The following is a 27677-nucleotide window of genomic DNA, read 5'->3' as shown; positions in this document are numbered from 1 at the left end:
TATGAGGTACAGTTAATCATTTGCCTCTGAAACCATGTTTAGAGTATCTGAATGGTACACACTTAGGTCTTACAAAGTCTGTGTTTGATGCAGGTCACTGGCACACACAAGGTATGCTCTCTGACTAAACTGTGAGTAACGTGCTACGCAAACAAATGATGGACGGAATGCTGAATAAATCATGCATTCACCGCCGGTCAAGAGATCTGGGATAAATCCATTGTTCTTTTGCTCCCCATGCCACCCCAGTTTAGACCCAGCCATATGCAAATCGTCTTGACCCTATTCCTCATGGGAACAGTTCAGCCCGAACTGCCAAGCCAGGTCCTCCTTGAACAGGAAAAAAAGCATCCTGGGACCGGTTGAGGGGTATTAGCCAACATCAGCCAAGCTAGCTTGAATACAGTGGCACAGTGAGCATGGGGCCCACTTCTGGGTATACCCATCCCACTTACAACAAAAAGTGCTACGCAAACAAATGAATGACGGAATGCTGAATAAATCATCCATTCAACCCCAGTCATGAGATTTGGGCTAAATCCATCATTCTTTTGCTCCCCATGCCACCCCAGTTTATACCCAGCCATATGCAAATCCGTCTTGACCCTATTCCTCATGGGAACAGTTCAGCCGGAACTGCCAGCCATGTTATTCCTGGACAGGAATAAAACATCCTGGGACTGGTTTCGGGGTACTACCCCTCAACAGCCAGGCTAGCTGGAATCCAGTGGCACAGTGAGCAAGGGACCCTCATCTGGGTATCTCCATTCCACTTAGGGCAAAAAGTGCCACACAAAGAAATGATGGACAGAATGCTGAATACAGCCCCAGTCAAGAGATCTGGGTTAAATCTATCATTCTTTTGCTCACCATGCCACTCCAGTTTAGACCCAGAGAGTGAAAATCAGTCTTGACCAAATTCCCCATGGGAACAGTCCAGCCTGAACTGCCAAGCCAGGGCCACCCTGGACAGGCAAAAAGCATCCTGGGACTGGTTTTGGTTTATTACCCCTCATCACCAGGCTAACTTGAATCCAGTGGCACAGGGAGCAAGGCACCCAAGTCTGGGTATACCCATCCCACTTAGGGTGAAAAGTGCTATACAAACAAATGATAGACGGAATGCTGAATAAATCATGCATTCACCCACAGTCAAGATCTGGATTAAATTCATGGTTCTTTTGCCCACCATGCCACTCCAGTTTACACCCAGCCATATGCAAATCAGTCTTGACCCTATTCCTCATGGGAACAGTTCAGCCTGAACTGCCAAGCCAGGTCCTCCCTGGACATGAAAAAAGCTGTGTGTAACCTCAGATGCTCAGAACAAATTGTGCAACCTTTAATGAACCAGGTTTTGGAGAGAGAAGTTGGCCTACAGCTAGGGCGGTCAACCTCAAATCTGGGGAACCGGGTTTGAGTCTCGGCAAGGATTCACAGCATCCTGTGATTTTGGGCAAATCTCTTAATTTCCCCCTGCCTAACAAAAATGAATGTGTCCTCATGTAACACAACTGGTGCTTGAGTAAAGCTCTCGGATACCCGATACCTTCGGGTCAAGTTTACGCTATATAAAACTCCATTAAAAAAAAAGTCTATGTCTAACAAGTCTGAAGTCTATGTCCCTCAAGTGGAAGTGAACTGTGTGTACTAATCATGAGACAAGACCTGCTCCAGAACACAGCCTGCAGGTATATGTTGCTGGTGTGTTTACACTATTCCAAGATTAAAGAGACTCATGCTTTGATACCAAAAGGGACAGGTGGGTTATACCGCAATCATAAAAACTGCCCCTTTGTGCAACCTTACTCCTATATGAACCCCAATATTATCTGCTTTAGGCTCAAATAGGATGCACTAAATATACAGTGAACGCTTGTTCTTCAATAAAAAACTTTAACAACTTGGTCTCCTTATTCTAAAAAAAAATCACATTTATTTACTCTCTAAGAAATACAGTAACATATACCGTTTGTACACCAGCTAATATATGTAACAAAAAAGAACTGTGCATACCTGCACCACTGCCTCTCATTTCACGTACCCATCACCTCTGCTCCGCCCAACTGGCCCTTCCAGTGTCCCTCGAACCCGCAAGACCAGGACCAGAGGAAGATCCTACTCCTACCTCGCCGCCAAAACCTGGAATACCCTGCCTCTCCACCGCAGGCTATTCCCATTGCTGACCCAATTCAGGAAGAATCTCAAGACCTGGCTCTTCGGCTAAACCTCAGCGCCCAGTCGGGCCTGCAACCCCGCCAGCGCCAGACCCTCATAGGTGAGTAATCGAACTTAACAAATACTGATTGATTGAACGAATATGAATTGTATAAGGGTGGTGCCTGTCTGTAGTAGAAAGGCAATCAATAAAGAGATGGTCATTGGCATGTGTTTTACAGTAATTTCCTATGGCGGGCATTAAATTAAACAATCTAGTCATCACCTTTTTTGTATTTTGTAATGGAAGGATTAATACACCTCTATGACCGTGCATTGTGTGCACCCCTTAGACACTTTAAATGTAACTCATAGCATTCAGCTTCAGAAAAATCATACATGAATTGCTGTCTTATGCTTCAGTCCATGTTTAGTGCATACAGATGGCACACAGTTTTTTTGGCATGATAGATGGTACTTTGTCAACAACGCTGGGACATCACGCAATGCCATTGCCTTTTCCATAGTCCAGGGTAGCCCATGTATATGCACCACTCTGTAGCATCGAATGTGGAGTGTGCTTTGTCCAAGTCAGCAGTGCACACAATTCATTCTCTAGTACCTAACTCAGTCCGCAGCTTTGGACTGTTTCTAAAGCGCGTGAGTAATTCCCCAATGCAAAACATGGGGCTGTTGGCTTTGTGTACACTCACATACATCAACCCTAGTCTGCTGCTATGGGCGAAGCTCATGTTTCCAGCTTGTGCATGGAACCACAGCCTTTGATGCTCAAAACATGACCTTATACATGCCAAAACGTGGTCTACAGTCTGTTTCCACGAGGAACAGCCATCGTTCATTTGTAACTTCAGAAGTAGTCTGCCAATTAATTCTAACACTTTTAAAGAAAAAGTTGAGATCTGATAACAGAGAAAACTACTACTCACAGACCACTACTAAGCAATTCCAAAACACAGAGGGCCCGATTCACAGAATGAACTTAAGACTCAATCCTAAACTTTCTACTGTTTTGGTATTCACAGATTGCCCTTACTACTTTTGGTATTCACAGAATAAACTTACTACTTTTGGCATTCACAGAATGCACTTACTACTTTTGGTATTCACAGAATGAACTTACTCATTTCGGTATTCACAGAAGTTAGGACTCCTAACTTTAGGACTCCTAAATGCCTTCTGTGAATACCGAAAGTCCTAAAATTAAGATTTTTCTCGATTTTGTAGTAGTAAAGTTAGGACTACTAACTTTAGGACGCCTAAATGCCTTCTGTGAATACCAAAAGTCTTAAAATTATGATTTTTCTCAATTTAGTAGTAGTAAAGTTAGGAGTCCTAACTTTACTATTACTAAATTGAGAAAAATCCTAATTTTAAGACTTTCGGTATTCACAGAAGGCATTTAGGAGTCCTAAAGTTAGGAGTCCTAACTTTACTACTACTAAATTGAGAAAAATCCTAATTTTAAGACTTTTGGTATTCACAGAAGGCATTTAGGAGTCCTAAAGTTAGGAGTCCTAACTTTACGACTACTAAATTGAGAAAAATCCTAATTTTAAGACTTTCGGTATTCACAGAAGGCATTTAGGAGTCCTAAAGTTAGGAGTCCTAACTTCTGTGAATACCGAAATGAGTAAGTTCATTCTGTGAATACCAAAAGTAGTAAATGCAATCTGTGAATACCAAAACAGTAGTAAGTTTAGGATTGAGTCTTAAGTTCATTCTGTGAATCGGGCCCAGAAGCAATTAGAGAAAAAAACAATGACTTAAGTACTTCAAAAACAAAAAGAGTTCTTGAAAATCTACTGACTGGCTTACCTCTGGTCCATGGCCTCCTATATTTATCTTCGGCAAAAACTCCTGTATGACAATAGTTCTCATCTTGATGTAAACTGTGAGGGATATGTACCAACAACCAGTCCACAGCAAACTTTTGCCGTGCTACACTCTACAAAGTAAAGAGAAAAGGAAAAAAGTCTTGGACACATAACAGTAGGACATACATAACAATCAATATTTAACATTACCAATAATTACAACATTTAAAGACTGAGGAAAATGGTGTGCATGTATATTTACATGTTTTCATGCAAAACGGTAATAGCGCGTGCATGCATTTATGCAGTCTCGCCTACAACGAGAGTAACCTCAAACGAACGGCCTGCTGATTCAAGAGGCTGATGTGGTAGTCACCTTCATGCGATCCCAGTGATCAACGACTAACAGACCTCCTGGTGTATGCCCCATCCATCAAGGAAAAATCTGTCAAAAATGTGTCAAGAAAATTCCCTTAACCACAAGATCTCTGTAGTTGTCTACACAAGTAAATCTGAGATAACATCCTTGACTCTGGTTCTTCATTCTATAGGTCTCCTGCAGATCGTATTGCCACGGTAGAAGTCCATTGGACATCTCAACTTCAGCCTCAAAATCCAAAGTTATATGTTTTGGATGGTCGTTCAGCTAGGGAATGGGAAACACCTGAGTTGTAATCAAATTCTCAAAGGAAAAGATACTAGTAAAAAGAAAGGTTAAAAACTGTTTTTTTGGGGGGGGAGGAGGGGTTGACAAAGACTTCTCAAGTAAGTTAAAAATATGTGGAGACTTCTGTCACAGTTTCTACAGATTACTGATGCAGTTCCCAATAATATCCATCATGTGGGTATAGGTTTTATTGTTAATTCCCGAGTGACATCCTCAAACGGGTTTTAGCCAGAGACTGAGAAGAAAAAACATGCAAAGTTTCAACTGGCTCAGAATGTGAGTGTTAGGTATCCGGGGTTAAAACACAGAGGTGCCTCGTCGAGGCCAGAGTAGCCATTAATCGCTTCTGTCTGATATTTAGGAGTAGTATCCATATCCAAACTAATAATATAAAGAGACAGCCTAAACCGTTGAGGCGGGTAAGCTCAGGGACCACAGCGCCAACCGGAACACTGCATGCAGCATTGGAAAGGTCAGACAAAGCAGATGGACATAGGCTATACACCAGCGCAACATATACTGTTGAAAGTACAAAGCACGTTCTGTCACAAAGTAGTCTGTTGGAAGTAGCGCCAGCTCAGAGGTTGGCGTGTGCATTCTGTGTGGGTGTGTGTGTGCGTTCAGCATTCAGCATGGTCACGTCTGACAAGCCAGAAGCCTGAGAATAGCGTTTGATACTGCATTTTTACGCATTGAGACGGCAGCAGATTGAGATTAGCGTTCAGCAGCAAGGTGATAGAGTTGAGGCATGAGATTAGCGTTCTGAATAGCGTTTGATCACGTCAGGAGGGTTGCTCTGCGTGGGTGGGCGTGTGCGTTCAGCATTCAGCATGGTCCCGTCTGAGACACTAGCGGCATGAGAATAGCGTTCGATTCTACTTTGTAACGTATAGAGGCGGCAGCAGCATGTGATCAGCGTTCAGCAGCATTGTAATAGCGTAGTCACATTCGATTACCGTCCTGATTAGCGCTCTATCAAGTCAGGAGGTGTGCTCTGCGTGGGTGGGCGTGTACGTTCAGCATTAATCCATTCTAACGCATGGAGACCCTGGTGCCTGAGAATAGCGTTTCTCTGTTGTGGGCATGTGCTGTCACAGACGCCGTGACGGATTACAGCACCACGCCGAGTTTAGGCACAGCGCGGCCCGGCTGAGGCGCTCGGCCTCATTCTCAACGCTAGGACAGCACAGGGACTGCGTGAACCGGCTAAACCACACCGCCTCATTGTGCAAGCCAGGACTGCACAGGGGCTTTTGCTAACTGTCGCTTTGGGACAGTACAGAAACACGCTCAACATCGGATTATACAGGACGGCTCGGGGACGGTAGCGCTATCTCCAATAGGGAGTGGAGAAACACACGCTCACCTTGGCTGACACACTCGCAGAGCGCAAGCTCAACCTTCGCCGGCACAGAGGAGGACTTTCCTCTGAGCGGACACACAACTTCTTGCAAACGCGCAGCATCGTGGCTTCGCGTTTGCCCAATGGGAGCACAAGAGACCGGACGGACACCACACGCGCTCAGTCATCAGCGGGTGCAGAGGCACAGCTCGCTGTGTCGATTCCTGACACTGCCTTTGCGAGAGAGGCACATGTTCTGCTGCAAGCGACAAGCAGCATTAGCATGTGGAAACTGAACTACTACTCAGGTAAAAACGTTTATCTTTTATTCCTAAAGACAGCTTCGCCCACATGCATCAAACTCATTTTTTGCGATTCCTAATTTGCGAAATTTACCAAATCGCAAATTACAAATAGCAAAATGCTATGCATCAATTTTTTCGCAATTTTTTTGCGATTTGGTAAAAATCGAAATTTTTACAGAATCGCAAGAAAAATGCGAATTTTTACTTGCGAATTCGCATTTTGATGCAGACTAATGAGGACACACCCAGGAAGCCAGTACACTGATTACACACAGCTGAAGCACAGTTCAAACTGCAGGAGTGGCTTTTGGCAGTTGGAGCTCTGCTTGCAGCTACAGGAGGAGTGTGTTTGGTGTGCTCTTGAAGGAGTAATGGCTACTGAAAGTGCTGTGGAAGACCTGCATGCCAGAAAACGAAAATTAAAGTTTAGTGACCAGGAACTTGAGAGTTTAATAGAAGAGGTCACTCTGAGGCATGATCAGCTTTTTGGCAAAGATTCCTTGAAGGTCCCTGAAGGAGTGAAGAGAAGACTGTGGCTGGCCATTCAATCCAAAGTGAATGCTGTAGGGGTTGCCCACAGAGACATTACAAATCTACAAAAACGCTGGTATGATTTACGCAGCCGTGCAAAGGAGAAAATTGCGTGCAGGATAAAAAGTGCGAATAGAACAGGTGGAGGACCCCCAAAGGATAAACCAAATACCCCACTGGAGGACATGGTTGAGGGGACCCTGGTCACTGAAGCAGTGATAGGAGTGATTAACATAGACACCTCTGAACAGGCTGGTACTTCGCAAGGTAAGTGTGTAATTGTCTTATTTTGCTCTGTAAATGTGTAACAGATACTTGCCTTTTGATTCAACCTCAAATGATATAAGTTATCACTAGCATCTAATCTCAATCACATACAAAAAGGTTATAGTAATAGCAATGATTCAGCATAGAAGCAATGCATTTTGGGAGATGTAGTCTTTAGCAACATTTTTAAAATTACGTTTATGATGTAAATGATTTCCAAATGCTAAATAAGTCATCCCATATGTGAGTACAGTATTTTTTAGCAAAGTAGATGTTTATTTAGAATCACAAATGCAATTTTGCACAATTAGATGAAAAGTCACAGACATTTCAATAAGTAAACTCTACATACATTTTCCTTTTGTAGATTTTCAAAAAGAGGGTGAAACTATTGATTTGGACAACACAGTTAATACTGACATAGAGAACACACAAGTCCAAAATTAAAAGATATCCTCACCAACAGTTGGAAAGAAAAAAACTAGTAAAAGGGTTCAGCAACTGCAAGACTCTGACACTGATGAATAGCAAAATGCACATGAACATTTGCAACAAGCAGTTGAAATGAATGTCAATCCAAAGAAAAATGTAAGTCAACGTAGTAGACTGCAACAATTTTTCAGAAGAAGGTCAAGTCCTGCAAACCAGAGGACATCCTCACAAGATGACTGCCAGGCCAGTGTAGTGGAGAAGAAGCTCCTCAAAGTGCAAAGGCTGCAAGGCAAAGATATCAGGGTTATGAAGGGCAAACTGAACCATATTAGTAACAACATCAGTACCATGAGTGACAGCCTTGTGAGAATGACTAATGTGATGGAAACTGCACATATGGCGACAAGTAATAAACTGGAGCGCATGGCAACAGCCATGGAAAGAATGTGTGAAGCAATAGAAGCACAGAACATTACCAATTGCAATAGGCACTTAAGATTATTTTCAAGCATCCACACTTATACCAGAGCTATTCATCGCTTGGGCAATAGCAATGCCAAAATGATAACAACTACACTGTGCATGCAAAAGGAATTAAGGAAATGTTGCAATAAACTGCCTGAAGGAATGCTTGCCAACACAACTACCAAGGATGTCATGCAGGAAGACATTAGTGTGCTTCCATCAATACATGGGGACAATGAAAATGAAGGTGCTAAACCCACTTGTGAATCCAAATCAGAAACAGTGGTTGGACGCCGCAGCACAAGACATGTCGCACTGCAAAGCAACACATCTTCAGCTCTGAGGAATACTAAAAGCAAAGCTTTAGGTGTGAGAGGGAGGAAATAAATGGATAGACTATTGAAGGATTGACATCATGACAATACTGGCCAGACACAGATGAAAATTAAAAGCTACATGTTGATTTCATTTCCACTTCTTTTGCTTTCATGTTACCTTGGTTTAGCATTACTCCTCTTTTGATTATGAATAAATGTCAATCTGATTTACTGAATATAACCTGGCTTCTTACCTCTTTTAAAAATAATGCTCTATGATTTCTGCTCGCCTTCGCCTTCCTTCAGCTGCATCTGGTCCATGAATTCTTGCATGTGGTTGTTGTGACTGGTTGTCATTGTTTGGTAGAATGTCATCTACATCCAGTTCCAAGCCTCTCCGTGTGGCAATGTTGTGCAGGATGGCACATGTCGCTACTATTTTGCAGCACACATCAGGGCGATATTGCAGTGCATCACCAGTTTTGTGCAGTATCCGGAACCTAGACTTCATGACCCCAAAGGTCCGCTCTACAACATTTCTGGTGGAAATATGGGCATGGTTGTGGTTTTGCTCTTTACGGGTTGATGGATTGAGGTATGGTGTAAGTATATATGATCTCACACCATATGCACTGTCTCCTATGGGGGTGTAAAAAGGTAGAATGGAAGTTAGCATATCATGCAACAGCATGTGGTTGAAATGTACTTTGGGAAACAGAGCATTATTTACCAAGCAAATATCCATCTCCAAATTCACCTGACAACAGTCGCCCATAGATGGCACTATGTTTGAAAATGTAGGAGTCATGGGCACTCCCAGGGTAACTTGCAACTAAATCTGTGATTAGTGTTTTGGAATTACAAATTACTTGGATGTTTAAAGAGTGCTAATTTTTTCTGTTGCGAAAAATATACTCATTTACAGATGGGGGACAGATGGGAACATGGGTTCCATCTATGCAACCTATAACATGTGGGAAATTAGCCATGTTATAGAAGTCCAACTTTGTTTCCAACAACTCTTGAGGATTTCTAGGAAAATGAATGTGATGCTGTATCCTTAGCAGCATTGCATTAAGGAAATCATGGAAAAATCTAGAAAGTGCACTCTGTGACACCCCCCAGCAATTGCTATTACTCCCTGGAAAGAACCTGAGGCTAGAAGGTGTAGACAACATAAGACCTGCACATAGGTGGGTATGGCTAGGGTCCTACGAGTTTCTCTGCGCAAAATAGGGTCTAATTCAGCAATGAGATCTATTATGGAGTCAGCATTCAGCCTATACTTGTCATATATTTCTGCCTGTGTCTGACCAAACAAAGTAATGCACAATCTAAATATCCTTTCACTGAGCATCCTCCTTCTCCTTCCTGCTGCTCTCAACCTCCAGCAACGTGCCAGGACAATGACTGCTGCCATCCTCAAAGAGGTCTAGTTCAACTGTGGAACCCCTTAAGTACCCTACTAATTGGCTTCACATGTTTCCCAAAAAAAATAAATAAATTACCACCTGCTTTCAGTACTTCTAAATTTAGGAATTCTTAAATGTGATTCCTTACAAAATCGCAATTAGCGAATTTTGATGCATACACTTTTTTGAGAATTTTTTGCGATTCCTTAAAATTGTGACTTTTTAGTGAATCGCAAACACAATTGCGATTTCGCAAAATGCGAAAAATACATTTCTTCTTGAGGCATCTCAAAAACACGAATTGCATTCGCAAACGTCCGAATTTTTCGATTCGCACCGTTTGCGAATGCAATTCTGCTTGATGCATGTGGGCACTTGTGTTACTCTTCACAACAAGTACATATTGTTGGTAAACTACTAACCCTACTGCCTTCGGTACAGCAGCCGCGACAACTAACTTTCTTTGTGGGCTCATTCACCTTTCATGCTTTTATGGACATAGTCAGGCCTCCGCAGCTTAGGCTTCAGGAAGCACACAGGACGCCACTTACAAGGGATTTGGATTGCCCACTGAGGGGGAGACTATTGCAATAGCAATTCCAAAATGATAACAACTACACTGTGCATGCAAAAGGAATTAAGGAAATGTTGCAATAACCTGCCTGAAGGAATGCTTGCCAACACAACTACCAAGGATATCATGCAGGAAGACATTAGTGTGCTTCCATCAATACATGGGGACAATGAAAATGAAGGTGCTAAACCCACTTGTGAATCCAAATCAGAAACAGTGGTTGGACGCCGCAGCACAAGACATGTCGCACTGCAAAGCAACACATCTTCAGCTCTGAGGAATACTAAAAGCAATGCTTTAGGTGTGAGAGGGAGGAAATAAATGGATAGACTATTGAAGGATTGACATCATGACAATACTGGCCAGACACAGATGAAAATTAAAAGCTACATGTTGATTTCATTTCCACTTCTTTTGCTTTCATGTTACCTTGGTTTAGCATTACTCCTCTTTTGATTATGAATAAATGTCAATCTGATTTACTGAATATAACCTGGCTTCTTACCTCTTTTAAAAATAATGCTCTGTGATTTCTGCTCGCATTCGCCTTCCTTCAGCTGCATCTGGTCCATGAATTCTTGCATGTGGTTGTTGTGGCTGGTTGTCATTGTTTGGTAGAATGTCATCTACATCCAGTTCCAAGCCTCTCTGTGTGGCAATGTTGTGCAGGATGGCACATGTCGCTACTATTTTGCAGCACACATCAGGGCGATATTGCAGTGCACCACCAGTTTTGTGCAGTATCCGGAACCTAGACTTCATGACCCCAAAGGTCCGCTCTACAACATTTCTGGTGGAAATATGGGCATGGTTGTGGTTTTGCTCTTTACGGGTTGATGGATTGAGGTATGGTGTAAGTATATATGATCTCACACCATATGCACTGTCTCCTATGGGGGTGTAAAAAGGTAGAATGGAAGTTAACATATCATGCAACAGCATGTGGTTGAAATGTACTTTGGGAAACAGAGCATTATTTACCAAGCAAATATCCATCTCCAAATTCACCTGACAACAGTCGCCCATAGATGGCACTATGTTTGAAAATGTAGGAGTCATGGCAACTCCCAGGGTAACTTGCAACTAAATCTGTTATTAGTGTTTTGGAATTACAAATTACTTGGATGCTTAAAGAGTGATAATTTTTTCTGTTGCGAAAAATATACTCATTTACAGATGGGGGACAGATGGGAACATGGGTTCCATCTATGCAACCTATTACATGTGGGAAATTAGCCATGTTATAGAAGTCCAACTTTGTTTCCAACAACTCTTGAGGATTTCTAGGAAAATGAATGTGATGCTGTATCCTTAGCAGCATTGCATTAAGGAAATCATGGAAAAATCTAGAAAGTGCACTCTGACACCCCCCAGCAATTGCTATTACTCCCTGGAAAGAACCTGATGCTAGAAGGTGTAGACAACATAAGACCTGCACATAGGTGGGTATGGCTAGGGTCCTACGAGTTTCTCTTTGCAAAATAGGGTCTAATTCAGCAATGAGATCTATTATGGAGTCAGCATTCAGCCTATACTTGTCATATATTTCTGCCTGTGTCTGACCAAACAAAGTAATGCACAATCTAAATATCCTTTCACTGAGCATCCTCCTTCTCCTTCCTGCTGCTCTCAACCTCCAGCGACGTGCCAGGACAATGACTGCTGCCATCCTCAAAGAGGTCTAGTTCAACTGTGGAACCCCTTAAGTACCCTACTAATTGGTTTCACATGTTTCCCAAAAAAAAAAAAAAATTACCACCTGCTTTCATTACTTCTAAATTTAGGAATTCTTAAATGCGATTCCTTACAAAATCGCAATTAGCGAATTTTGATGCATACACTTTTTTGAGAATTTTTTGCGATTCCTTAAAATTGTGACTTTTTAGGGAATCGCAAACACAATTGCGATTACGCAAAATGCGAAAAATACATTTCTTCTTGAGGCATCTCAGAAACACGAATTGCATTCGCAAATGTCCAAATTTTGCGATTCGCACCGTTTGCGAATGCAATTCTGCTTGATGCATGTGGGCACTTGTGTTACTCTTCACAACAAGTACATATTGTTGGTAAACTACTAACCCTACTGCCTTAGGTACAGCAGCCGCGACAACTAAATTTCTTTGTGGGCTCATTCACCTTTCATGCTTTTATGGGCATAGTCAGGCCTCCGCAGCTTAGTCTTCAGGAAGCACACAGGACTCCACTTACAAGGGATTTGGATTGCCCACTGAGGGGGAGACTATTGACACTATCCTATTGTGTGTCACACTGCTACTCCTAACAACTGCCACAAGTACAAAGCGTGACTATTACTATTTACATGTTGCAACACAATGCCCACAATGTATGAACATGGGAGAATGACCATTGTGCTACTTAATTCCTCGAATATTTCTCATTTGGCTCCCTTACCCACAAACTGGAAGACAGAATACCACCCTTGAAGTCTTTATAATTCACATTTACAATACTACTCCGGGGATAAACCAAACATGGTGAAGAGGAAGTCACAACTATCCAGGACAACATCAAAAACCTGTGCACAAAGGATACAACGCTTACACAGTAGCCAAAACCACAATGACCTATTTGTAGATCACATTACTGCACCCTCTACATCTGCTGTTTGCAGGGAACAAACTCTGCGGTGTTCTCACCGGCTTGCTAACAGGAATGCACGCATCCCATCTTCAAGTTATACAGAGCGTTACTCGCACAACCTGGTACCAGATAAACCGGCCACTTTGGTTGAGGTGCACAACACACAACACATCAATGTAACACACACTATTACAGATGCCCCAGTACTATGTCACCAGCAACAGCCACAATTCCCTCTACCAATTCATCCTCGCATTCAACACACAATAAGATCCGCCTTCCAATACAATCCACTTTGCCACTACATCAATCATGCAGTTATCAACATAGGAAACATGGACAAGGTCTGCAACAAATGCAATGCACTTAAATGGAAGGCTGAACCTCAAGGACGTTGCTGCTCCTCAGGAAAAGTAAATGTAAGCAACATTGAGGAACCGCCAATAATCATTACGCAACTACTCAATGGTACTCACCCCCTTTCTAATATTTCTTAAATAACACACGCCGTTACAATACTCTCTTCCAAATGATATCCTTTGGGGCTAATGAAGTAAGGGAAGGGAATTTTATGCCTACCTTTAAAATCCATGGCCAGTTTTACCATTTAATTGGCAGTCTGCTTCCGCAGGAAGGCAAACCGGCCCAATTTCTGCAAATATATTTCCTATCTCAACAACATCAACTCGACACACAGTCACACATGCTGCCACATTTAAACAGACAGCTTATTCAACTACTACAGGACACATTACACACAGATAACACTTACATTCAGTCCCTGAAGTACAACTATGAGATGAATATACAGAAAGAAGACTTGCACCTCATTATCCATGCAGATCAACATCCACCAAATACCCATCAAGGGAGGTACAATGTACCTACCACAGATGAGGTTGCTGTTTGTTTAGTCAATGAGAACAAAGGGCCAAGTAACATCATATTACATACTCGAGACGGGCTATTACGTAGAGTGTCAGAATTATATCGATCATATGATCCTTTACAATACCCCATTCTATTCACAAGAGGGCAGGATGGGTATTGTCTAAATATACCCCAAAATCATTCATTCCTCACTAAACTATCACATGCATGCAGTACTATGCCTATACGCTCATGGTTAGATCCGGCGCTTTCAATACCTTGCATTGGTTCCGCAATCAATTTAATCAATACATTGGGGATATGATGGCAAAGATGATTACGGAAAGATTGGATTTTATAGGTCGTAATCAAACACAACTACGCGCAGATAACTAAATCCATTTAAAGGATGCGGTTAATCAGGATCAGCACGTATCGGGACTAGATATAGGACAACACGTTATATTGCCATCTACATTCACTGCCTCACCCAGGTACATGCAGGAAAAGACACAGGATGCCATGATATACGTCAGGCAGTATGGGAGACCCGATTTGTTTATCACCTTCACCTGCAATCCCGAATGGCCAGAAATTAAACGTCACCTATTCGCAAAACAAAGATCCTGCGATCGGCATGACATCGTAGCGCGTGTCTTCAATTTAAAGGTCAAAGCACTCATGAAGCTGCTGACCCAAAAAGCTATTTTTGGTACCGGTAAAGCTTGTATTTTTACTATCGAATGGCAAAAGAGAGGACTGCTGCAAGTACACATTTTGTTGTAGCTTGAACTTAAAATAAAGCTAGACGAAGTTGGTCTAATCATATCTGCCGATCCTGTTAACGATCAACTACTATTCCAAATAGTCAAAAGAAACATGCTTCATGGCCTATGTGGGGAACACAACATTCATTCACCCTGTATGAAGAACGGTTTTTGTAGTAAGAAATACCCAAGGACTCCTACAAATGAGACAGAAACAGGTGTTAATGGGTATCCTGTTTACCATAGGAGAAGCTCAGAGCATGGTGGCCATACTGTCACAATCACTGTCAGAGGAAAAGAGTTCACTGGAAATAATCGGTGGGTAGTTTCATATTCACCTGTACTGTGCTGCAGCTTTAATGCACATATTAATATTGAATACTGCCAATCCGTTAAAGCTATTAAGTATACATGCAAATATATCAAAAAAGGCTCAGATCAGGCCACTGCTACTATACAAAACAAACACAATGAGATAGAAACATATGTCAATGGCCGATATATTAGCACGTCCGAAGCCGTGTGGAGGTTTCTTGAGTTTCACATTCATGAAAGGCATCCTACTGTTACACATTTGGCCGTACATCTACCTAATGGACAAAGAGTATATTTTACTGACGCTAACATTAGACACATAGCACAAAACCCTCCAGCAACAACCCTTACCGCATTCTTCCAGTTATGTGGCTCTGACGAATTTGCAAAAACATTACTATACCACGAGGTTCCACAGTACTACACTTAGGCTCATTCTACCTTTACTCGTCGGAAACGCGGCCAGGAGGTACTAGGTCACCCTGGGGTTAGGAAAGATTCTGCTCTGGGTAGGATGTACAGTATTCACCCAAACCAATCTGAATGTTTCCATTTAAGGATTCTTTTACAGCATGTTCGTGGGCCTACAGATTTTGCCAGTCATTTGAGTGTTTACGGTCAACTAATGCCAACCTATCAGGCTGCCTTTAAACAACTAGGTCTTATTGAAGACGACGAACATTGGAAACATACGTTAGCTGATGCAGCACTTTCTGATTCTCCATCAAAACTCAGGGAATTGTTTGTAACCATTTAGCTTTTTTGTCAACCATCTGACCTGATGGCTTTATGGGAAGGATTTAAAAATGATCTATGTGAAGATATACTACACCGTATGCGTCAGCACTCTCATAATGACTGTATGCCAATCAACTATGAAATCACAAGCCAAAGACTTATAGAAATTGAAGACTCACTGTATCTATTAAGCGAGAAGGCCTTACAAGATTTCAGCCTGCCGACAGCGGTACGAACTAACCTAACTGGATACCACAATATCGCTACCGCACACAATATTCCAGACCTATTTAACTACCTTGCTCAACACTTGTCTAACTTAGTTCCCGATCAACAACTCGCCTACAACACCATAGTTGATAGTGTTGAGAAGAAGCAAGGCAGATGATTGTTCATAGATGCCCCCGGTGGCACAGGAAAGACTTACCTAATCAACCTCACACTTGCCAAAGTTCGATCTTCTGGGACATTGGCTCTAGCTGTTGCTTCTTATGGAATAGCAGCCACTTTGCTAACAGCTGGGAAAACTGCACATTCAACTTTTAAACTTCCTTTAACAGTTTCCCTTGAAAAGGATTCAATTTGCTCTATTCGGAAAAACAGACCTTTGGGGACACTGCTTCAAAATGTGTCTCTTATCATGTGGGACGAATGTACTATGACACACCGCTCACATATTGAGGCATTTGACAGAACTCTCTCAAAGACATTAGAAATTCATCCAACATCATGGGAGGTGTTACTTTTGTGTTTGCTGGTGACTTCCGCCAATTACTTCCTGTGGTGCCTAGAGGAACGCGGGCGGATATACTAACAGCATGCTTAAAAGCATCACACCTATGGAACTCTCTACAATCGATTAACTTGCGCACAAACATGAGAACACATTTAGGAGGTGGAGATACACTATTTGCCGATCTTCTACTACGAGTGGGTAATGGAGAAATACCTGACACAAATGGCTTTATCAACATACAAAACTTAGGTAAGCGTCTCTGTATCCTACATGAACTCATACAACATGTTTAACCAGACGTCCAGCATCATCTCAGCAAAGATTACACATGGATTTGCGAAAGGTCTATAGTTGCAGCCCGAAGTACATCATATTAATGAACACATCCTACAACTATTCCCAGGTGAAACCACAATATATAATTCCATTGATACAGTATTAGATACACAAGACACCGTACATTATCCCCAAGAATTCCTCCACTCACATAACCCTTCTGGGCTTCCCACTCATACACTCCTAATTAAAGTAGGTGTTCCTATTGTGGTATTACGAAACATACATCCACCAAATCTCTGCAATGGGACGCGCCTACAAGTTTAATCTCTTTTACCTTATGTCATAGAGACTACTATTCTCACTGGCCGGGCTGCAGGACAGTTAAACCATATTCCCCGGCTACCCATGATCCATACTGATCTACCATTTCAATTCAAATGCTTACAATTTCCTATTAACATTGCTTTTGCATCCACCATTAACAAATCACAAGGTCAGACATACAAATTAATTGCAATAGACTTACGAGAGGACTGCTTTACTAATGGACAGTTATATGTCGCACTATCGAGGTCTGGGAATGCTGACAACCAATTTATTCTAAATCCAGATTCTCATGAAACACGAAATGTGGTGTACCATGAAGTTTTGAAATAAATATTATTTTCCATACTAAAACCATTGCTGACTAGCCTTTTGTTACCCGGACAACGTCAGGACAGGCCGCTAGTTTGGGAATAAAGGTAAATGTAGCAGAGGATCACAGTTTTACTACATAGCGCTCTGCACAAATTTTCTTTTTATTGTTTTATAAAAACAGTCCTAAAAAGCTTTACAATTATGCTTAACAAAAGACCTTAAAAAAAAGCAAAATGCTAACTCATGCTCACACAAAAAAGATCATTTAAACTTTGCAGGCTGAGGGGAGCTGGTGAGCCTGAAGCAAGATGGCAGCACATTAGTGCAGATCTGCTGGTCGGGGCAGCAATCTGCTAAAAATCCTGCATTTCTCCTAGCCATCTAAGCACGACAGACGGCGATTCTGCATCCTCCACGTTTGCTGCGAATTTTAATGTGCATATTGGCAAAATCACTTGTTGTTTTTGCAATTGCCGCCCTTAGTGCGCTGGGGATGCCCAGACGTGGGTCCCAGGCACTCCACACCACTTGGAGTCAAGCTAGCCGGGCTGATGAGAGGTGTTACCTCGAAACCGGTCCTGTCCTCGGATGCTTGATTCCGTTCTGGGAAGGACATGGCTTTTGTAGTTCGGACTGGACTGTTCCCATGGGGCAACAGGGTCAGAGCTGATTTGCGTATCGCCATTGTCTAACCCAGGGTGGTGTGGAGTGCAAAAAAACAATGGATTTGGGCCCAGATCTTTTGACTGGGGGAATGTGTGACATTGATCCACATTCGGTCCATCACTTGTTGTTTTTGCAATTGCCGCCCTTAGTGCGCTGGGGATGCCCAGACGTGGGTCCCAGGCACTCCACACCACTTGGAGTCAAGCTAGCCGGGCTGATGAGAGGTGTTACCTCGAAACCGGTCCGGTCCTCGGATGCTTGATTCCGTTCTGGGAAGGACATGGCTTTTGTAGTTCGGACTGGACTGTTCCCATGGGGCAACAGGGTCAGAGCTGATTTGCGTATCGCCATTGTCTAACCCAGGGTGGTGTGGAGTGCAAAAAAATGATGGATTTGGGCCCAGATCTTTTGACTGGGGGAATGTGTGACATTGATCCACATTCGGTCCATCACTTGTTGTTTTTGCAATTGCCGCCCTTAGTGCGCTGGGGATGCCCAGACGTGGGTCCCAGGCACTCCACACCACTTGGAGTCAAGCTAGCCGGGCTGATGAGAGGTGTTACCTCGAAACCGGTCCGGTCCTCGGATGCTTGATTCCGTTCTGGGAAGGACATGGCTTTTGTAGTTTGGACTGGACTGTTCCCATGGGGCAACAGGGTCAGAGCTGATTTGCGTATCGCCATTGTCTAACCCAGGGTGGTGTGGAGTGCAAAAAAACGATGGATTTGGGCCCAGATCTTTTGACTGGGGGAATGTGTGACATTGATCCACATTCGGTCCATCACTTGTTGTTTTTGCAATTGCCGCCCTTAGTGCGCTGGGGATGCCCAGACGTGGGTCCCAGGCACTCCACACCACTTGGAGTCAAGCTAGCCGGGCTGATGAGAGGTGTTACCTCGAAACCGGTCCGGTCCTCGGATGCTTGATTCCGTTCTGGGAAGGACATGGCTTTTGTAGTTCGGACTGGACTGTTCCCATGGGGCAACAGGGTCAGAGCTGATTTGCGTATCGCCATTGTCTAACCCAGGGTGGTGTGGAGTGCAAAAAAACGATGGATTTGGGCCCAGATCTTTTGACTGGGGGAATGTGTGACATTGATCCACATTCGGTCCATCACTTGTTGTTTTTGCAATTGCCGCCCTTAGTGCGCTGGGGATGCCCAGACGTGGGTCCCAGGCACTCCACACCACTTGGAGTCAAGCTAGCCGGGCTGATGAGAGGTGTTACCTCGAAACCGGTCCGGTCCTCGGATGCTTGATTCCGTTCTGGGAAGGACATGGCTTTTGTAGTTCGGACTGGACTGTTCCCATGGGGCAACAGGGTCAGAGCTGATTTGCGTATCGCCATTGTCTAACCCAGGGTGGTGTGGAGTGCAAAAAAACAATGGATTTGGGCCCAGATCTTTTGACTGGGGGAATGTGTGACATTGATCCACATTCGGTCCATCACTTGTTGTTTTTGCAATTGCCGCCCTTAGTGCGCTGGGGATGCCCAGACGTGGGTCCCAGGCACTCCACACCACTTGGAGTCAAGCTAGCCGGGCTGATGAGAGGTGTTACCTCGAAACCGGTCCGGTCCTCGGATGCTTGATTCCGTTCTGGGAAGGACATGGCTTTTGTAGTTCGGACTGGACTGTTCCCATGGGGCAACAGGGTCAGAGCTGATTTGCGTATCGCCATTGTCTAACCCAGGGTGGTGTGGAGTGCAAAAAAACAATGGATTTGGGCCCAGATCTTTTGACTGGGGGAATGTGTGACATTGATCCACATTCGGTCCATCACTTGTTGTTTTTGCAATTGCCGCCCTTAGTGCGCTGGGGATGCCCAGACGTGGGTCCCAGGCACTCCACACCACTTGGAGTCAAGCTAGCCGGGCTGATGAGAGGTGTTACCTCGAAACCGGTCCGGTCCTCGGATGCTTGATTCCGTTCTGGGAAGGACATGGCTTTTGTAGTTCGGACTGGACTGTTCCCATGGGGCAACAGGGTCAGAGCTGATTTGCGTATTGCCATTGTCTAACCCAGGGTGGTGTGGAGTGCAAAAAAACGATGGATTTGGGCCCAGATCTTTTGACTGGGGGAATGTGTGACATTGATCCACATTCGGTCCATCACTTGTTGTTTTTGCAATTGCCGCCCTTAGTGCGCTGGGGATGCCCAGACGTGGGTCCCAGGCACTCCACACCACTTGGAGTCAAGCTAGCCGGGCTGATGAGAGGTGTTACCTCGAAACCGGTCCGGTCCTCGGATGCTTGATTCCGTTCTGGGAAGGACATGGCTCTTGTAGTTCGGACTGGACTGTTCCCATGGGGCAACAGGGTCAGAGCTGATTTGCGTATCGCCATTGTCTAACCCAGGGTGGTGTGGAGTGCAAAAAAACGATGGATTTGGGCCCAGATCTTTTGACTGGGGGAATGTGTGACATTGATCCACATTCGGTCCATCACTTGTTGTTTTTGCAATTGCCGCCCTTAGTGCGCTGGGGATGCCCAGACGTGGGTCCCAGGCACTCCACACCACTTGGAGTCAAGCTAGCCGGGCTGATGAGAGGTGTTACCTCGAAACCGGTCCGGTCCTCGGATGCTTGATTCCGTTCTGGGAAGGACATGGCTTTTGTAGTTCGGACTGGACTGTTCCCATGGGGCAACAGGGTCAGAGCTGATTTGCGTATCGCCATTGTCTAACCCAGGGTGGTGTGGAGTGCAAAAAAACGATGGATTTGGGCCCAGATCTTTTGACTGGGGGAATGTGTGACATTGATCCACATTCGGTCCATCACTTGTTGTTTTTGCAATTGCCGCCCTTAGTGCGCTGGGGATGCCCAGACGTGGGTCCCAGGCACTCCACACCACTTGGAGTCAAGCTAGCCGGGCTGATGAGAGGTGTTACCTCGAAACCGGTCCGGTCCTCGGATGCTTGATTCCGTTCTGGGAAGGACATGGCTTTTGTAGTTCGGACTGGACTGTTCCCATGGGGCAACAGGGTCAGAGCTGATTTGCGTATCGCCATTGTCTAACCCAGGGTGGTGTGGAGTGCAAAAAAACGATGGATTTGGGCCCAGATCTTTTGACTGGGGGAATGTGTGACATTGATCCACATTCGGTCCATCACTTGTTGTTTTTGCAATTGCCGCCCTTAGTGCGCTGGGGATGCCCAGACGTGGGTCCCAGGCACTCCACACCACTTGGAGTCAAGCTAGCCGGGCTGATGAGAGGTGTTACCTCGAAACCGGTCCGGTCCTCGGATGCTTGATTCCGTTCTGGGAAGGACATGGCTTTTGTAGTTCGGACTGGACTGTTCCCATGGGGCAACAGGGTCAGAGCTGATTTGCGTATCGCCATTGTCTAACCCAGGGTGGTGTGGAGTGCAAAAAAACGATGGATTTGGGCCCAGATCTTTTGACTGGGGGAATGTGTGACATTGATCCACATTCGGTCCATCACTTGTTGTTTTTGCAATTGCCGCCCTTAGTGTGCTGGGGATGCCCAGACGTGGGTCCCAGGCACTCCACACCACTTGGAGTCAAGCTAGCCGGGCTGATGAGAGGTGTTACCTCGAAACCGGTCCGGTCCTCGGATGCTTGATTCCGTTCTGGGAAGGACATGGCTTTTGTAGTTCGGACTGGACTGTTCCCATGGGGCAACAGGGTCAGAGCTGATTTGCGTATCGCCATTGTCTAACCCAGGGTGGTGTGGAGTGCAAAAAAACGATGGATTTGGGCCCAGATCTTTTGACTGGGGGAATGTGTGACATTGATCCACATTCGGTCCATCACTTGTTGTTTTTGCAATTGCCGCCCTTAGTGCGCTGGGGATGCCCAGACGTGGGTCCCAGGCACTCCACACCACTTGGAGTCAAGCTAGCCGGGCTGATGAGAGGTGTTACCTCGAAACCGGTCCGGTCCTCGGATGCTTGATTCCGTTCTGGGAAGGACATGGCTTTTGTAGTTCGGACTGGACTGTTCCCATGGGGCAACAGGGTCAGAGCTGATTTGCGTATCGCCATTGTCTAACCCAGGGTGGTGTGGAGTGCAAAAAAACGATGGATTTGGGCCCAGATCTTTTGACTGGGGGAATGTGTGACATTGATCCACATTCGGTCCATCACTTGTTGTTTTTGCTATTGGCAAAATTGAGGCTGACTTCATACTGGTAAAGATCGCTACTCGACCAGAAGACAACATGGCGGCCGTCACGGACTGCTGACTGCTGGTGAATTGGCTGAATCATTGCGGTGGCGTCAGGACTTACTGAGTGTTGGGACGGCATATCGCGGAAAACCAGCTGCCCCACTGACTTTGGCTCGCTGAAAGGATTTGAAGGTGAGCGCTGCAGCACTGTTGAATGTCGGACACTGTGCGACCTGGAGCCTCGGGGACGAGTGGAGATGCTGCTGATCCACGGTGAGAGGGCCGGCGGGAGCAGAGGAGCCATGCCGGGTTCACCCTGGCGCTCGCTCCGACTCCGACATACTGAGTTGGTGTAATGGCGCCGTTGATGGCTCGCTGCTCCCCACTGCCGGGGCCCATCGGCGGTGAAAGTGAAGCTGCAGGCCACACTAGTGAGTGTCACCCATTACGCGCCTAAAAACACAGTGTGGTGGCGGCGCTGAATGATCCATCCTGCCATCACTGAATAAACAACAATTGGGAATACAGCAGTGTGTCGGGCCTGTATTTTGAATGGTGTTTCACTCGCTATGCCCGCCACGCTGAAAATAAGACATTGCCTGTGAGTTAAAGATAGAGGCCTAAGTGGCGACTGGCACCAGCGGAGAGTCATATTGGTTTGAACATTGAGCAGTGCGGACACCCCACAAGAGCGAAATATTGGGACCCCCAAGGGTCGGTCTTATGCAGGTAGGATTATACAGTCTTGCGACTAGAGGGACTGATGTACGATTGATGTCACGTTGACCACGAGGAAAAATGTGCACTACATAGTAAGCCTGCAGTCCCGGTTACTAACGCTGAGATCCAGACAGGCACCATTAGAGGTGCGGTGCCTGTCGCATAAAATTGTGACTCCCTCACCAAGGAACTAATACATAATGACGTAGAGCCCAGGCCTCGTGGCACTGTGGAACTGACCTTTGGCTTATTGAGTAACTGCAATATCCTGTCCATCTGGCGGTAAGGCGCTAGGGTGAATTTTCTTGCCCCTCTGTGAGGGAGCCGCACTGGAGGTGGCCTGCCCAAAACCTGATAGTGCAGGAGCACTGGATTGTGTGGGGTGGTCTTCTCCTGACCGCTGAGGACAGGGTCCATTGCGGAGCACAGCTGTGGCCACAGGCAAAAAGATGGGAAAAACAGACAAATAACTACAGACCAAACTCTCGTTTGTTTCTAAACGCCTTAAAAAAACACAGGTGCAGGCTGGAATGAATGATACTGACCATGCAATAAAGCTTGCACACAATTGACAGTAAAATTGATAATCTGAATCTCCGTATGGCTACCATGACGGCAAAGCTGGACAAGCATAGAGTGCGCCTAACAGAGGTGGAACAGCGTATCTCCAACACAGAAGATAAGGTGGACAACATCATGGAGTCCTGTACCCAGAAGGAGAAACTACTGGTGGTAATACGGGCCAAGAACGAGGACTTGGAGGCAAGGGCCCAACCCAATAATTTACGCATTTTAGGGGTGCCTGAGCCTACCAACACGGGGAAAGTAGAGCAAATGCTCAAAACCATGTTGGGTGCAGAAATTTTTTCTAACATGTTGGTTGTGGAGAGGGCTCATCGCTCCCTTGCACCGCGCCCTGTCCCCGGAGCACCCCCGCGCCCGATAATTGCCAAACTCCTCAAATATTGGGATATGGATGTGGCACTCCATCTTGTAAAGGAAATGGGCACTACCAAGTACCAGGGGGTGGAGGTGGCGCTGTTCGCACACTTAACGACGGCAGTGCAGCAGGCCCGGCGTGAATTTCAGCAAGTAATGAAGAAGTTGCAGGTCATGAAGATACAATATGCCATGCTGTAACCCGGGGCGACCCAGAATACAACACAGTAGCAAACCTAGAATTTTCACAACACCAAAAGACGCAATGCAGTTTGTAAAGCAAGTGGAGCGACGCAAAACAACTAGAATGGATGGAGATGAAGCGGATAATGAAGATTAAAGACAACAGGTTACAAGGTGGTTCTGACTGCTATTGATGTATATAATCTCTTCAATATCTGTAGTAAAGTATCACTATAACTCTATAGTTTGAAGGCATTGAGGTTCTTAGGGTATTGACACAGGGATGAAGTGTACAGTATATGCAAATGTAATGAGGTGCATCGGGATAACTATTTGGGAATAACTCCAAATGGACAATATCGCAGATAGGCCGATGCAGTAGCAAATGATGCGGGTACATAAGTGCAGATACGCCTGATGCCCTAGCTGCAACATTGGATGATGGGTTGGATATTGGGAACATTTTTACATGGCTGTTTATATAAGCTTACTATTACTGTTCAATAATTGTTCTGTTATATGTAATGGGTCCATTACTCATGGTCTATATCGAGCTATGCGGCTGGGAACCGAGTCATAAACCTTTTCAGATGAGTGCTGGTTGGGCGGCTGGTTACGCTGCCTCCTTTTGGTGTTGCAGCAAGGCAGGGGAATTCCTTTGTGGATGCTATGCTAAACCATATTGACATGTGATGTGCTAGGGGATGATATAGGTGTTGCCCTGACCCCCCTTATTCCTACAAGGGGGTCGGTGGGCAGCTGGTGTCCTCCAGGAGGGCATAACCCAAGGAGTTCATGGTTGGGACTGTAATCTGTGAGCGGATTAGCTGCTTACAGCGGGATGGGGGTTAGATCGGTTCTTTGTGTTCCTTACCTTAGGGTTCCTTAGCATGATTAGGATGCTAAAGTAGGAGGGGGGATCAGTTGGGGGATTGTTCAAATACATCATTGTGCAATGCAGAATACATGGAATGCAGACATCATTTGAAAGGAAAAACAGATGCAGTGTTCAAAGTTACTACATAGATAAAACACAATACTGATGACGAATGGGGATGGTAAACTAACATGGGTAACATGAAATTTTAGAGGTCTTAATAATCCAAAGAAGACAAGGCAGGTGCTGGCCTATCTGGATCGTCACAACGTTCAAGTGGAGTTATTGCAGGAAACTCACTTTACCAAACATGCAGCTGACACTGTGGCCACTAGATGTAATGGGGTAAAATTGGCCTCCTCCTACTCCTCGTGGGCGAGGGGAGTTATGATTTTAATAATAAAAAATCTCCGGTTTGTAGCCTCACACATGGACATAGATGACAATGGTCGGTATATCCTAGTGCAGGGGAAACTGTGCGTTATGCTGGTGACAATTCTCAATATCTATGGCCCTAATATTGATGACCCTGTTTTTTACGAGACACTGTGGAGTAAGGTACATAAGTTACAACCAGCTGCAATCATCTGTGGGGGCTATTTTAATGTAGTATTAAACCCGGCAATGGACCGACACTCCAATGCAGAACCCACAGTTAAAAAAGCTGCACAGGCCGTTCAGAGTAAAAATACCAAAGGGCTGTTAAGAGTGGTATGCAAGATTTGCCTCTCATAGATGTCTGGAGGTTGAGACACGCAGGGGAGGGTACATGTAACTCCTACGCACATCAATCCTGGACATGACTGGACTATTGGTTGACTACCAGTGATGTATACTCACTGAATACTAAGTTTACCCACTTACCTCGGACACTCTCCGACCATTCCCCATCACTACTCACAATGCTAATACCCATGTATATACTGCCACAGTTCCAATGGAGATTACAATCCACAACAGTGCAGGACCAGGTATTCCGGGAGGGGGGGGAGGGGGAAGGGGGGGGGCTGGGGTATTGGCGTCGGGGCCATTGAACATTATTTTACTGAAAATGTTGGGTCAGTACAAAGTTTGAGCATACTGTGGAAAGGATCCAAAGTGACGATACGTTGAGTATGCATAGGCCTGCAAGCTGGGGTGCCTAAATCACTAAGGGGATCTATGAAACAATTTGAGCAAGAGCTGGCGCTTCTTGAGCGGCATTATGAAAACACATCAGATAGCAATACAGTAGCGTCTGTTCGATCGAAAATCACTGAATATAATGATCTGGCAGATCAAGTGGTGAGGCATATGTCCCAGCGTTGGACAGCAAGATATTATGGGGAGTGAGGCAAAATAGGACGGGCCGTAGCTGACAAGATAACCGAACCATGGGTGAAAAACTGTATAGTGCAAATCTATTGCAGATGGTGACACTAGGCATTGCGACGCAACAGATATTCTTAATTCGTTTGTGCATTACTACAAATCTATGTATAGCAGAAGACATACTGCTGATGACGATGAAATAGCACAATACTTTGAAGATATAGCCATGGTTTGGTTGTCAAAAGGTCAACAAGGCTTTTCAATGTACCCGCTGACATTAGATGAAATACGTGACGCTATACTCGCTCTGCTTAATGGCAAAGCTACAGGCAAATTCGGGCTCCCAGTGGAGTTTTATTAAGAGTACATTGACATACTGGTACCACATCTTCATGCTTAGTTCAATGACGCATACGAACAGCAAAGACTATTGGACACACTTCGCGAAACACTAATTATAGCCCTGCTGAAAACAGGAATGGAACCCGATAATTGTGAATCATATCGGCCGTTGTCACTAATGAACACTGATGTCAAGATATTAGTGAAAGTGCTAGCAACAAGATTGAGGTTACTTTTGCCTGTCATGGTGGTACCTGATCAATCAGGATTTATTCCTACCCGCTCCACAGCACACAATCTATGGAACCTTTTTTCAGTAATGCATCTTCTGGAACCTACCTTGCCTGCAGCGGAGGTCCTACTTGAGTCCATCTCCTGGAGGTATATGTTTGCAATGTTACATAGTATGGGTGTGCCGTTCATTTATACTAATTGGATCAAGTTGTTGTACACAGAGCCAGTGGCTTGCGTGCGTATTAATGGGAGGACGTCTAACACATTTCAGATTCGGCACGGGACAAGGCAGGGTTGCCCTCTATCACTTCTGCAATTCGTGGTGGTGTTAGAATCACTGGCTTGTATATTAGTTAGTTAGTTAGTCTGGGGAGGTAAAAAGCCACGAGTTAAATGGGAGGTATTAACGTTGCTGTATGAGTTGGGCAGGTTTAAGGTGCCTGATATGCAGTTATATTATTTGTATGCACAAGCGCAATATGCCTTTTACTGGCAAAACGCGCCACCACATACACCACATGTTGCAGTGGAGGCAGGTGCGGTCCATCCATTACCACTGAAATGATTGTTAACAATACCACAGTGTTTGAAAGGGACAAAGTTGATAGAGTACAATGTACCTCTCATGCTTGGAGTGAACTAGGGAAGCGTGCCCAGAGGTTACCACTGTAAGCACCGGCAATGCCACTGGTGCACTATAAGGCGATATCAGTGATGAGTGAAACAGGCTCACTAAAGGCTTTACAGAGTGCAGGTGCGCACACTACGGGAGATATATATCCCAGTGGTAAATGTGTTGATCTCCAGACTTTTATAGGGGTGATGCTGACATTCATATACAGTTGACTATGAGCTACCGTTAGGGCGTTATATCCCTGTCTCCCTGATGAACCCCCAATTCTAGGGGTGTTACAACTTTTTTATAATGCACAAACTCTGACTAAATTGGTTACTCGATTGTATATAGCTTCATAGATAGATGAGACGGCTGTTAGTTTGGGCCCCATGAGCAAATGGAATGCTATA

The 27677-nt window shown here is 44.8% G+C and overlaps 1 protein-coding gene and 1 long non-coding RNA gene across 2 annotated transcripts in view; both read right to left on the bottom strand.

The window, feature by feature from the left end:
* The window catches only part of SHOC1 (shortage in chiasmata 1), a 1715507-nt gene extending 1709383 nt beyond the window's left edge, over window positions 1-6124 (bottom strand). The window contains exons 1-2 of the mRNA XM_086963751.1: window positions 6026-6124; window positions 3994-4123 (exon numbers count right to left, since the gene is read on the bottom strand). Of these exons, the coding sequence (XP_086819877.1) occupies window positions 3994-4123; window positions 6026-6124 (229 nt within the window). The remainder of the gene's footprint in view (window positions 1-3993; window positions 4124-6025) is intronic.
* A 1241-nt stretch (window positions 6125-7365) lies between these two features.
* LOC147728200 (uncharacterized) overlaps window positions 7366-27677 on the bottom strand; it is a 136697-nt gene continuing 116385 nt past the window's right edge. The window contains exons 5-7 of the long non-coding RNA XR_015309537.1: window positions 10810-11194; window positions 8573-8957; window positions 7366-7818 (exon numbers count right to left, since the gene is read on the bottom strand). This is a non-coding gene — a long non-coding RNA (uncharacterized LOC147728200). The remainder of the gene's footprint in view (window positions 7819-8572; window positions 8958-10809; window positions 11195-27677) is intronic.

The sequence above is a fragment of the Lissotriton vulgaris genome, chromosome 3_1 (assembly GCF_964263255.1).
Source record: "Lissotriton vulgaris chromosome 3_1, aLisVul1.2, whole genome shotgun sequence".
Lineage (NCBI taxonomy): Eukaryota > Metazoa > Chordata > Amphibia > Caudata > Salamandridae > Lissotriton > Lissotriton vulgaris.
Note: the sequence above shows the minus strand (reverse complement) of the source record. Positions and strands in the feature narration are given on the sequence as shown.